General features: G+C 34.7%; 1 protein-coding gene across 1 annotated transcript in view; it reads right to left on the bottom strand.

The window, feature by feature from the left end:
* The window catches only part of KLHL1 (kelch like family member 1), a 333,377-nt gene that overhangs the window by 15,897 nt on the left and 302,441 nt on the right, over positions 1–15,039 (bottom strand). Inside the window, exon 9 of the mRNA XM_046665048.1 lies at positions 772–984. Within this exon, the coding sequence (XP_046521004.1) occupies positions 772–984 (213 nt within the window). The remainder of the gene's footprint in view (positions 1–771; positions 985–15,039) is intronic.

Genomic DNA, 15,039 nt, shown 5'->3' with positions numbered 1-15,039 from the left:
AGTTTCTCTAACTCTGATCTTTACTGCACACAATGTAATAGTTCTAAGTGATGCACAGCCATTAAAGAGAACTCAGCTGTAACCATTCCAGGAAGTGTCCGGGTTGTTGGACCAAGCCTGAAGCCGAGGTGCCCTTTCACTCTAGCCTCTGCGCACCTGCCATTTTTAGGAAGAGTTAAAAGAGGATCTATGTTTCTTACAAACACCAGGATTATAGATAATATAGTTCTAATAAGTCTATCTTACATTAAGAAAACTATGGCGTAACACAAAGCCCATAGTTCACCTTTGAGAATTTGCAGGAAGTAGTACAACAAACAAGACAGGATGAACAGAACAAAGAAATGAAATATCCAGTTTTTTAAAAAGAATTAACAAACATTCATAAATTTAATAAATTATTAAAACTGTATTTTAACAAACCTTTTAAAATATATTAAGGAGAAATTTAAAGATTACTCTAGGATCTTGTAAAAAAAGAATTGTAGGGCTTTTAATAAGTGTTAGTTGAAGAAGGAAAGAGGGAAGAAAAGATGAAGGAGGGAGAGAGAGAGAAAGAAAAAAACAAAACAGGAAAGAATGTGTGTGTGTGTGTGTGTGTGTGTATGAGAGAGAGAGAGAGAGAGAGAGAGGGAGAGAAAGAGACTAAAAATCAACTCTAGGAGTTGAATTTACTTTCCCTAAATTATGCAGTTTTTATAATCACTTGAATTAGATACTGATATAATTTGCATTGTCTCTTTCATTATAATCATGTCCTTGGGGCCTTACCTTTCTACATAATCTAGTAGCCGGGAACAGTGATTTGAAGCAGGAGCATCATGACCTCCTACGGCATAAAGAAAACCATCGCATGTGGCCACTCCAACGCCCCCTCTCCTCTTACACATTGGAGCGCACATGTTCCACTTATTTGTATGAGGATCATAATATTCCATTGAACTCAAACAGGAACTTCCATCACGACCTCCAACTGAATACAGCCTAAAAACACAATTAGAAAAACATGATTTAATATTACAGTCTGTATGAAAAAGGTAGAAAAGGAAAAGTCCTTTAAAAATAAATTTTCTTTCACACTATGAGCCTCAGATGTGTTAAAAATATATTACTTCTCGAGGAAATTTTTGTTAAAGGTTCTCTACAAATAATTACATCATTCTAATATGCAATATACTAGATGAAATTAAAGCAACTATAATTTTCTAACCCCTATTATTTCTAAAATGTTAGATAGATTTTAAACTGCTTCTTGCAAAGATAATTAAATCGTGTTAATGCATTATTTTAATAAATACTGAGGAATGGCTACTTAAAATATAAAACAAGATATATTTATGTACAAATCTTCTTGAAAATGACCCTAATCAGAAGAAAACTTATTATTTCACTTGTTGGTCAGCAGCTGATTTTCTAGTACGTAAATCGTGCCTACCCCTAGTGTTCTCTCCTCACAGTTTAGAACACTCAATAAATGGAATAGTCTAAACAGATATTGTCATAATACCAGCTTCCTTAATCAGTGTCTATACTAAAACTAATGTGTTACATGGATAGACAGACTTTATAGGAAAAAAGGGTACAACGATGCTAGTCTGACTCAATATTGCTTTAAAACTTACTTTATGTACTCATTTTGCTATTTCATTAATAAGAAGAATGCGAGGAAGCCAGGACAACAAGTATTACAGCATAGATAGTACTTAACTGATTAGAAATACATTGTCTATTCCTATAAAATAGTTCTTGCCTGTTTGATCATAGTCATGAAGTTTCATCACAGTAAGGTAGAGTTGCATTGATTTATTTACTCATTTATTTAACACATATTTTTGAATGCCTCATATGTGTCACACCTTACCCAAAGTTTTGTGAATATATCCATGAACAAAACAGGAAAAAAATCGCTGCACTCAATTCTACTGGAGGAGGGTGTAGACATAACATGCACAATAAACACACATATTGTAGACTACTTTAGAAGATGCTGAGGACCGTAAACAGAGACAGAGCAGGGAAGTGGAGTCAGGAGTGCAGCTGGTGGGATCTGGGGTTGTGGTTACAATTTCAAATATATGATCAGGGAGGGTCTTACTGAGAAGACATTGCTTGCACCAAAACTTGAAGAAAATGGAGGTGAGTTCAGGAATATCTAGGGGGAGAAGATTCATGGCAGACTGAACAGTCAGTGCAAAGTTCCAGAAGCAGCAAAGAAGCCAGATGGGCTGGAGCAGAGACTGTGGGCAGTGTGGCAGATGAGGGCAGATGTGGGGGTGCAGGGTGAATCTCACACAAGTGTCGGCAGACATTTGCTCTGAAAGCCATAAGATGATTTTGAGTAGAGGAGTGGTATGACCTGCATATGTTTGTTCTTGTTTTCTTTTTTTTTCTGCCCAAAGCCCCAGTACATAGCTGTACATTCTGGTTGTAAGTCCTAGTTCTGCTATGTGAGCTGCTGCCACGGAATAGCTACTGACAGACGAGTGGTGCGGTTCCATGCCCAGGAACTCATCCTGAGCCGCCGAAGCAGAGCATGCTGAACTTTAACCACGAGGCCACCAGGGCTGGCTCTGCATACACTCTAATAAGATTAGATGTGAAATTTTTGCTTCACTAGTGGACATAATGTTTAATATATTGGTAAATAGACAATTCTACACGTTTCAGTTTCTAAGTAAATGCATAGAAAGACATTACTTAGTACATAAAATATTCAGGTCTTAGATTTACAAATTCATGCTCTAATATCCTTTAATAACTCTAAAATATGATGTTTAAACTGATTTCAAATCCTGGAGACATTTCTTTTAAAGCTGTTTATGTTTCTCTTAATACCCAGCATGATAAAATATCTCTGATTGCACAAGTGTTCCCTTTATGAACTCAATGCCTCTTGGCTTGATCACTCACAATTTGCCTGCCAGCTCTCAATCTTGCAATATGTTGAAATTAACCAATAGAAGCAATTTAAAGGACAAGCATTGGACAATTTAGCTTCCAAAAGCACCCAGAAGTGAAATAATTATTCACTCAGAAGTTTTATATCATCCTAAACACTTCATGAAATCTGAACTTCATTTATTTCTATGTTTCATTAAATTGAAGATCTAACAAAAGAAGCATGCTATAATGAGGGATTGTTATTAAATTTTAACTAAATATTTTTTTGCACGGGTTTTACTTATTAGGTAAGTATCTCCATGTGGGGCACCTAGCTCAGTCCCTGGTACATAGTTTATATACAATAAAAATATCCCCCTCTTTCTTCCTATTGTTTTAAGGGAATGGATGACTTCAAGCTGCTCTATTTATTTATACATATTACCGTGATAAATTATACTATTGATTTATCTGAACCCAGCATTGCTGATACTAAAATATTTCTATCCAGCAATATATCACACTTTTTTTTCTGAAATGATTAAAGAATGCTAAGATATACAAATACATAGCTAAAATGTGTATAAAAAGTATGAATAATTAAACATATTGCTTACATTACAGAAGTCAAATATTGAGCCTATTGGCAACCTTTTTATTTGGAAATAAAATGTTCCTGCAAACTTCACAAGTTACAACATCATTGATTTCTTTAATATAATTCTGTACATTATAAACCACCATTCATTCAGTCTCTCTTTTTTCTGTGTGAACTCTCCCCTAAGAAAATCCAGTAACTCAAGGGTTTATACAAGAAAGAAATTTATGTAATGCCTCAATAAAAATGACATAATATTTGACAGTTCCTGTAGTAAAATAAACGTTTGATATATAGGAGCTGTTATTTTATAAATTATTTACTAAAGCCTAAGCTAGGTTTCTTTCATTTGGTATATGTCCCTGTTAATGTCCTTCATAGTATTATATAGTCTACAGATTAACAATGAAATTATTGTAATTTTCATAATATAATATAAATTATTGATTAAAACTAGGCAAAATTAGTTGAAAAGTGTAAGTTCACTGAATTTTTCCTCAAGAACAAGCTTTGAAAAAGAAATAGGAAAATTGCAATTTGTGTAGAAGAGATAATGATGTCCTTGAGTGGATCCATTATTAAGACCAATAGATGTATTGTAATACTTGAAACAGTTTTGAAAATTATGTGCTTGACGAATATATGCTATCAACCAATGTTGTCAATAATCCACTTATTTTGAAACATAAATTTGCTAAGTGTCTAAGAACTAGAATGTAAAAATAAATATCAATAAGTATTACTATAATTATTGTTAAAGTTATAAAAATAACCAAGAAATACAAACAATGTACTCTAAGCAGCTACAATGTACACACACAACTTCATGGGCAATTATCAAAGATTATCTTTTCAGATCTCCCCTCGCAATCTATTTAATCATGGTTTAGACTGATTCCCTGCTTTGTTTCACTACAATGACAAATTAGATGTTGAGAATCAGAAGAGCAGAGAAGAATCTGATGGTAGAAGTAAATGCACTGACAATATAGGAAGTGACAGCTGACAGTTTCATAGCAAGAAAGGAAATGTGACATTTTAACTTAGAGTTGAAAGATGAGTGGAAATTTGTAAGATGAAATAGGGGGAAAGCATTACATACAGAGAAAGCGTTATGTGTAAGGACAAGGGGCATGAAAGTTCAGGGCGGGTGATAAATAAAGAGTGGCAGGTATGTCATATTGATGGGAGGGTGGTAGTGAAGGAGGAGAGAGAGATGCAGCTGGTAGGATAAAAGGTTAGACTGAGAATGAAGGGAGTTGTATGTCATGCTATGGACTTGGGATTTCATTCTGAGGAAGTGAGAAAAGGATAGAAAAATAATGCTCTTAGGGATCATCAAGTTCATAGTTCAATTTGCTATGAACATTGACCAGACCATCTCTTGCATGCCAAAAAATTGGCAAGAGATCAGAAATATCCCTGACTTTAGTAAACTTTTCTATAATTTTGCTGAGAATGGCAAGATTCTGAGTCTGCCCTTACTACTTTCCCTAGCTTATGTGTCTATTCAGCACACAAATGAGTTTTACCTAGTATTTAGCAAGAAAGTCTCCATGTTTTGAGACCTAGTTGCCAGGTGCCCATCTATGTTAGTGCCACATATTTTATATTCTAGTACATACTAGACAGGAGTTGGAGGAAACACATTCTGTATTAGTTAGGATTTGGGTTCAAATGTGTGTAAAGTGGCTTTGCAGTGAGACTCAGGATGTATCCCACTTTTAACGTATCGCCTGTAGAGTACGGCTCTTCATCAAGAACTGTGAGGAGTGAAATTTTACCCTACTTGGAAGCTAACAAGTTAGCCTACCACAGTCTCACAGATGGCTGGCAGAAGACAGAAGACTCCTGGATCAGAGAGAACTGACTTTATTTCTCATAGCACAATAGGCAGCATGAGCTTCCTGTTCACCTTGATTCTCCTTGTCCCCTCAAGTCCCACCAGGGTGATACAGAGAGACTCAGGTGAATGCTGCACACATAGCCGGCTATTCTTACACCTGAAAAACCTTGAGTTTAAGAACTGTTCATCCTTTAAAGGGGGTTGCTAACAAACCTGCCCAATCTTAGCTATAATGGGAGACATTATCTTTATTATTCTGGTCAAAGAACAAATCTGCTCTCTGCCCCAAAGAAAGACACCATCACTGTCTTCCAAAGCTGTTTGATTTACAAATATCCTTGAAAAGACAGTGTGAAAACAAGTTGCCAATACTTCTTGCTTGCAAAATGTGCAGTAATGCTAAAACCCCATGGAGAATTGTCTACGAACCCTCTTGCCCTGATGTCCCAAGGTGGAGTCCTAGCTATCACAACCAGAGTTCAAGCAGCAAGGTGAGGGAAAAGTGGAAGAAGGAGCCCATACTCTCCTTGTAAGAATCCATCTTGTAAGTTGCATTCATCTCATTCATCTCTCATTAATCAATTCAGGTGTGTCTCCACCAGAAAGTCTCTCTTGATCCCACTTTGTCTTTTCCCAGAAATTTGACATTATTTATAATCTGTATCCTAGGTAAAGTTATTTAATATTTGTCATACGTTATTAATAGTGCATACTTCAGGGATAGCTACAGAAAGTGCTTCCAATACCATTATCTAAATATTTGAAGATTTTGCTGACTAGTTTGTGATAGTAGATATAATTTTCGTTCTCTCTGTATGGTTACCCAGAAAGAATGTTCTGGTGTCCCTTCCCTTGCATAATAAAATTAGAAGAATTCCACAACCCCAACGGTATAACACCTTTGGAGCAACTCCCTAGATCCAGAACTGAGTTTGATCCTTTGTTGCCCAGTTGATGGAGAACTCTTTAATCTGATCCCATGAGAAGGCTTGTCTATTCTGCTGTCAGAATACTCCTGCATGCGCCTTTTAGGGAAGCTTTTCATGAGAAGTACTTGCTGGAGGGCCTTACAGGACAGTGAGCAGGATTTCATTAAACTTACAACAACCAGTTGTATGACTGCTTTTGTTCCTGCTTACTAAGAAATTTTGATACATGTGGCAAGCGCAGTCTGAGACTTGCTGACATTATAACACATGGCTGATAAGCAAGGTTGTGGATTGAAGCCTGGCAGAACCCACTTACCTTTATTTATTAGAACATGCTCATGTTTCCTAAAGGGATTTGACAACGGCAAGCATGCAAATTAATTTAGATCAATTAACCATATCCCAAACTTGGTAGAATTCACCAACCGAAAACCTGGTAGAAAAGGTCATTTCAATCTCAGTGCCTCCAGGTTTCCCTGCTAATGCCACTCTGTCCCTATTACAGTTCTGCATTTCCTTCTCTGTTTCCTATTTCCCTGTAATATAATGTGAGCTCTCTGAAGACAGATCTTATTTATTTTGTTTGATATATCACCATGGCCAGTATACATTTGTAAAATTTTTTTAAAAAATGAATGAAGCACTTGTTTCCAATTCGTTAAAAAGGGTGATTTGTTTATGGAACTTGTCAAAGAAAAAGCACCTGTTTAAGTTCCACTGAAATAAGCTTTTGACGAATGGCAGGGAAAAGTATTAATTATGTGTCTCGGGAACACAAAAGAAGAAAATATTACTTTTAAATGAGTGAATTAAAAATAGGTTAATAGAAAAGGTACAGCTTAAACTAGGCTATGATGAGGGAAAATATTATAAATGATCTAATTTAGCTTTTATTTGGGTAAAATAAAAATCTTAATGTATTTTTAATACCTCCTGACACTTGTTCTCGAGTGTAATACACTCGATCCTGTTGGCGCTGATCTTGCCACATGGAACTTAATGCACATGAGGAACTAAATTTGTGTTAGGCTCTCACTCTAGAGAGTTTTCAAATGTATCCAAAAATCAGGGGGAAATCCGAGGAGAGAACCTAAGTGGATAGTCATGACTTATTAAGAAAAAAACACCAGAAAGGAAATCAAGGCAGAGAGATGAGTGTGTGAAAAGGCAAAGGTGTGTAAATAATCAAGGCATGTTCAGAGAATCTGAGCAATTCAGTAGGGCTGGGACATAGGGTGGCTAGAAGGCAGGTGCTAAGAGTGAAGACTAGAAGGGAGGAGAGGTCTAAATCACAAAAGATACTGTATTCCAAACTGAGGAGTCTGGCAGTGGCTCTGCTCAAATCGAGAGCCATAATGAATTGTCTGCTGTTGCTATACATTCCAGTTCTGAGGCATGATTTATCAAATGATTGCTTCGAACCATTGGAATATATCATAGCCAGTCTACTACAGTCTTGTGTTGCTTAATGACAGGGATGCATTATGAGAGATGTGTTGTTAGGCTGTTTCGTCATTGTGCAAACATCACAGTGTACTTAAAAAAACCTAGATGGTACAGCCTACTACACATCTAGGCTGTACAGTACTAATTTTGTGGGACCATCATCGTATAAGCACTCTGTCTTTAACTGAAACATCATTATATGGTGCATGAATGCACTGTGATGGAATTCTAATAATTTTATAGTTTCCTTGAATGATTATAAATTATTCTTCATCCAGAGTGAGGATTTTCCTCCTTTTGTTTGTGTTTCACACTCAGGGACTTGACACAAATTGTTCCATCTCATTGCAATGCTTCCCCACTTTCTGGAAATCAGCTAAAGCAATCAAGCCCCAGCTTAAAAGTTATTTTTTCCAGGAGGCAAATTACAAACATCTGAGCCTATTAGTGGCCCTGCGTGAGATCTAGCAAACAAGAAGTTTTTTTCCAAATGTGAATCTAAGACAATACAATTTTAATACAAACTGCTTAATATACAAAAGCTTATCAAAATCTTTCTCGACTTATGATCGGGTTGTTTCCCAATAAACTCATCATAAGTTGAAAGTATCATAAGTCGAAAATACATTTAATATATCCAAGCTACCAAACATCATGCCTTAGCCTGGCCTACCTTAAACTTGCTCAGAACACTTACATTAGCCTACAGTTGGGAAAATCATCTAACACAGAACCTATTTTATAATAAAGTGTTGACTATCTCATGTAACTTATTGAATACTGTACTGAAAGTCAAAAACAGAATGGTTGTCTGGGTACGGAATGGTTCTAAGTGTATCATTTGTTTACCCTCATGATCGCATGGCTGACTGGGAGCTGTGGCTCACTGCCACTGCCAGCATCACGAGAGTACCATACTGCATATTATTTGCCCAGGAAATGATCAAAATTCAAAATATGAAGTACACTTTCTACTGAATGTGTATTGCTTTTGCACCATCGTAATGTCAAAAAATTGCACGTTGAACCATTGCAAGTTGGGGACCATCTGTTCAATTTGTGGTTCCACCTTTAAGATAAAGAATGCTAAGATTTTAACACCAACATAGAAACAGGGTCTTGGAGGCACCATGCAAGCTACAGGCCTTGAGGCTTAAGGTGCTGTGCTACATATTGGGACATACTGGAGAAAACAGCAGATATTGACTCCTATTCTCGTGATCCATCAAGCTGTATATGCTTCAGGCTGCACAGGCTACAATTGCCTCATGAGTATTAATAACATTTGGTTTTGAATGAATGAGTGAATCAGCTTTGCTATGGTGAATCATGAAACAAACTTAGTTGTTTTTGTCTGTTTTGCAGATTCTCTAAGGGCTGTCGCATACATTTATTAAAATTCAAGTCGATTTATGGATGTGCTCAGGCAGTTAAGTATCTGCTGTGTGAGCTAACTCAGAAAATAAAAAGAAACAAACCAGAAACACTTTTTAGCTATAAAATTGGAAAGAACCAAGCTAAGGCAGAAAGAAAAGAAACAAAAAGAATCACTAGTGTAGATATTATTTGAGGATTCTGAGGTTTTATATGACCGACTACCACACCAGAATGTCTATTCACTGTTTTGTTATATTTCCTTTATTCATCAAATAAGCCTATGGCTGTGCTGGCATAGGATGACATATCTACCACTTAGCTTAATCTGTCTTATTAGAAGACTGAGCACAATGTTTCATGAAATTGATATAATTTTGCTCTTGAACCCATCAGAATACACTCATTAATTTTAAGCTATGAACCAATGTCTCATTTTTCCACAGCAAATGGTATCGTAAATAATCTAAACTCAAGAGTGCTGTTCACTGGCTTTTATTAGTCTTAATTGAGAAAATTATTCGAAATAATATTCAGAGAAGCAACAGTCAGGTTAGAATGGCACATTAGTGAGGTGTGAAAATGAAACAAGAGGGAAAAAAATCACATCAGTAGAGATGAGAGAAAAATAAACAACTGTCAGAAGGTGACATTGGAACAGTTTTCTGCTCTGGGTCTGAAGTGAAAGGTGACTTTCTAGTGATTATGTTTCTCTCTGAGTAAAACAGAAAAAGCAACTAGACATTAATAGACAGTAATCAAAGCATAGAATTTTAAGGCCATTTAATCACACCTGGGGAAAAAAGGATACTCAAATGAGAGCTGTACTATTTTGATTTGGAGGAGAAAGATTATTTGAAGTAAAAAATGAAATCATTCAAAACATTTTTGTAGAATAAGATTAAAATTTGGAAAAATGTACTTAGCTAAAATGTAAACAATTTCAAGAATAAAGACTTTCAATACTATCAGACTCTGATATTTGGTATGAAGAATGGTATTAGAGTAATACAGAATTTCTTAAGATGTTAAATATCATAGCTGCCCAGAAAATATAAGGACAAGAAAAATAGCTGAAGAATGAATTTTATGTATAGCCACTTTAAAAGGAGCATTAGAAGCAATTGGACAGACAATTCAGTTATAACAGTGTGTGGAAAATTTGCTAAAGACTGTCCTTTACATATTTTACTTATTAGACTTTTATCCTGCTTATTTCTGTCTAGGTTTGGAGAAGATTTATGACAAAACACACATATATTAAGATATTTCAAAGTAAGAAATTAAGGAAGGAACACACAACTATAAGGCAAGATAGTTATAAAAAATCTAGAATAAGACAAGTTATGTATTAAAACTTTAATATAATTTGTATGTGTGTGTGTGTATGTGCTCTCCTTACAGAATAATGTAGCAAATGAATCAGATAATGAAGGAGTAAGGATATTTCTCATCCCTGTTGAGCAAATTAGCTGTGTCAGTGAGATCCATTTTCTAAAGAAGGCGAGACATGAATCATTAGCATCAATGTAAGTGGTAAGAAAAAGTCACAAAATATATATATGAACTATTGCTTATATATAAATACCGGAAAAAGTGAAAAAAGCAAAAAAGGCCTATGCTTTCCTGTACAGGAATTATGAAAATTAACATCTAAGAGAAACACCCATTCTATTATTGTTAAGTTTTACCACCCATGAATAGAGATGCCTGCAGGACAGGTTTTCTAAAATGTGCAATATAAAAGAATGTGAAATTTGCCATTAATTTCCAAATTGATTATTTTAAGAAAAATATTGTAATGCTTAAGGAAAAATAGATCTTCTTTCAAGAGAAAAGATAAAATCGGTAGAAAATGCTATTAATATATTCTCTATTGAATAAAATGATATTAATACAATGAAACTATATTTTCTATGATTGCTATTAAAAGGTATAACAGAATTTTTAAAATGTATTGAGAGAAATGGAAAATGGGATATACCTAATTCATGTAGAAACAATTCCAAGAAATTTCTTTTTGATGACTTGCAGTGGAGATCAGACTGAGAGTTGGTAATGTTTCAATTCCCTCTTCAGACAAATGTCCATATAATTAGGAAGTTATTGGAAGAAGACCCTTAACAAAGTTTTATATAGCACTTCATCACGATGGGATCATTTGGGTATATATATAATTTTAACTCCTTTTCACTTCTACACATTAGTTTTCCTAAACAGCAATGATAGGATTCTGGATTTTTCTCAACAACTATAGCCAAATGCAATCTAGTAGGAATGTGTACAGATATTATTTGATAATGAAGACGATACTAGTGGAAAGTTTGATAGATAAAACTATGCTGCTGAAAAGTAGTTTTACCAAACACAAAAATGAAACTAAATTGACAGGAAGTAATTTGCTTTGCCTTTCTATGATTCTGCTCAACCTTTTCTTGCTCATCTAACAGATTTTTGAAATAATGATAGATATAATATTAATTAAACTTTTAGCAAAATATTTGAGTAGAATTTTGAGAGGAATTAAAAGTACTGTGAGAGAAATTAAGAGACTTAAATGCTCTGTGATGAGACAAGTCACAAGAAGGGTGTTGAAAAACAAAAAAAGACACAACAAAGCCTGGGTAAGAGTCTTTCCATAGCATAAGTGAAGAAAGTGTACACTTTATACTTGTGTGTTATGGGAAAAATAAGCAAAATGTACTTTCAAAAAAGTTTAGGAAAATATATGTTTGGAGAGATTTTATACATTTGAAGATAAATATAAATTTAAGAGATTTTAAAGATAACATGGTAAGATAGCATACACCTGAAATAAGATGGATATGAAGTAGATCAAATGGCAAAAAAAGGATATCATATAAAGAAAATTAAAATGCAAAAATCTTAAGTCTACATTGGATATTAAAAGTTTACAAACAAAATGGCAATGATTGACTCTACAAGGTAGAAGCAAAAATTTCCAAGGTTAAGTGGAAAAGAAAGAAAATTCTTGGGGAGAAAAATAATTTATGGAAAAGAAGTCAGTGCTCAAACACACACAGAACCCCTAACATGAAGAAATACTATGATATATATTCCAAAACTAAAAGACTAGAATGATGGGTAAGGGAATAAATAAAAAACAATTCTCAGTAGATAAAAACCTTCCTAAGTAGAAGAAAACTATGTCTGAGATTGTTAAAATGAATTTCCAAATATTAGGTTTAAAGAATGGAAAGTAACCAGCAGATTGTACCCTGGTAACTACTTTGCATTTCTAGAAGATTGTGCCAGTTTTTATGCTGTTGTCTCACAGCTCCACATTCTCTCTTCTCTACTCAGCTTTTTCTTGTGGGGGCTGCTACTCTGCAAACCACTTTTCTGCTTTGCCACCTGGTTCCCTGTTTTAGGATGTGGCATTAATGGATGCTAAAGGGAGACTGAAAGCCTAGAGGAGGGGAAGTGTTTTGTTCTTTTTTGTTTGTTTCCGGTTCTGTGGGTGTCACCCTAGCCTTTCTTCTTGCATCCTGTTGCATCCAATCAGCAGTTTTCAGAACTTGCAAAATTGGCATCATGGAGACCCCTCAGAGCTATCAGCACCAGCCAACTGACACCCCCTCCTCAGAGTTCTGGGTCCCAGGTCAAGGGACCCTCTTCTGAATTCAGAAACACCAGCTCCAGCTAAGAAGTGGCCCAATTGTCAGCACTAATTGCCCTGAGGAACTCAAGAGTGGGTTTGGAAGCATTTAATTGTTTTTCCAAAGTGTTTTTCTTTTCTTTTGTTATGTTAAGGAAATGCAATGAGCAACCATCCTGAACCAGACCAAGCCTCATCACAAGAGCTACACCTATCACCTTTGACTTATTTTTAATGCTAAGATCTCTCCAGGAGGAGCTTAGGCCTTATTATGGTAACCTGCAGTGTATGTGGAAGTATATTTTCCAACTGAGCCTGCGCAAGTGAATACTACACTTCTCCACTTAGAATATTCATTCCCCATCTTAAATAAAAGTCCCTGCTTCCCTTTGTTCCGGGATCCCATGACTTTGGAAATGATTTGCTTGGTCTCCTATTTGCTGCAAATATACTTTACTTTGTGAGACAACTACTTCTGGTGGAGAGCCTTATTTAACTCACCAGGAGGTGAACCCACTTTGGTTTTGGTAGCACATTCACAGACCTCTGGGTTTCAACAGCACAGAGCCCCTCATCCAAGCTTCTAAATCTTAGTAATTACAGTCTCTTCTTTTTGTTTTCCAGCATTAGGCACTGTAGCTTGCTCTTTTAGTTGAACATTTATGTTAAAATGTTCTCTTATTGACTTTTTGGTTAACCAGTTAATTTTTTACCTACTTAACAAATCTTGATATTAAACTATCTTTGTTTAGAATAACTGGTAAGTGACTGGTATGATTTCTGTCTCTTGACTGAACCCTGACTGACACAAATATAGCTAAAACATCAGCTAGAATTAAGGTCTGGGTTTTAAAAACACATATTAAAGATGAAAGATTACAGGACTTATACATTTTCTAAAGAAAATGGCAAAAAATGAGTGAGTAATATCCACTAAATTTTAACAATATAAGGTTGTAACATTAAACTAGTCAAGCCAATTTGCAATCGACGTGTGAAGACAAAGGAAAGTCCTTTTTTAGACATAAATTCTAATTAATTATATAATCAACATATCCTTCCTGGAAAGTAATATTAATAATAATAAAGTGAGATACATTTATCTGGAAATAATTTCCAGAATATATGAAGAACTGCACAAATCAAAATGAAAAAGATGGGAAAACCAAGGACTTGAACGTATACTTCAAAAAGAAGATGTACAAATGGTTAATAAACATATAAAAAGGTGCTCAATTTCATTAGTCATTAACCGGAGGTGATAGCATTATCCACTAGAATAGATAAAAAACATAAAAGATAAAAGACTGTCATTATCAAGTCAGTAGGGTATGGAGTATCCAGAATCCTAATACACTGTTAATGTGTGGATAAATTAGGAAAACCACTTTCAAAATCTTTTGGTCATTATTTGCTGAAGCTGAGCACAAGAGCACTGTACAGCCTAGCAATTTCAGTTCTAGGTCTACACCCGCCTAAAATTCGTACACGTGCTCACAAAGGATGATGTAAGGATGTTCATAGCAGCACTATTCTTAATAACCAAGAAGTGGAAACTATGAAAATGCCCACTTAGAGAAGGGTGAATAAATGAAATTTTGATATATTAAAGAAGAATAAACCACAAAGACTTTTACTAATACTATCTTTTGTTAAATTCTAAATTTCAAGACATAATCAATAAGACTAAGTCAAGCACAAATTAATGAATAAGAAAACAATTGTAGCTTCTGTATATGCACAAGTTTGACTAAAAATAAAAACAAAACCAAATAATGACACTGACAAATCTAAGACAAGACGAAATTAGTAATGACTAACACATAAAAACACCAAATTAGGAGGATAATAATAATACAAAAGGAAGATATAAGAATACAAATATATTATTATTAATAGCCATAGAATTAGAAACAATGTACAACTGCCTTCTGCTGAATTTTAGAGTTTCAGTAAAATAGAACTTTTGAAGGGACTATATAAGATAATGTCCATATAATTTCTTCTATCATTTCCTTCTCATGCTCAAGAAAATATACTCATGTTTAAAGATAGTTATAGCAGATAAATTGTAGAAAGCTTCTCAATTCATGTTATGATGTTGTTATGCTAAGATAAGCTTCATATCATAGTGGAAAATGTTGTGAAATGTTTTTTCAAAAGATATGTAGAACAAACAGATGTAAAATCATAAAATATGCAATACAACAAAACATTAAAGCAATGGTGCAACATGAATGAGTTGGTTTTATTTTAGGTATGTAATGATGATTTGCAATTAGAATATTTATGTAAATTACCACGTGAATAGATCAAATAAGAAAACATATTTTTATAAATTCTTACA

This window comes from Equus quagga, chromosome 6 (genome assembly GCF_021613505.1).
Source record: "Equus quagga isolate Etosha38 chromosome 6, UCLA_HA_Equagga_1.0, whole genome shotgun sequence".
NCBI classification, from domain to species: domain Eukaryota; kingdom Metazoa; phylum Chordata; class Mammalia; order Perissodactyla; family Equidae; genus Equus; species Equus quagga.
Note: the sequence above shows the minus strand (reverse complement) of the source record. Positions and strands in the feature narration are given on the sequence as shown.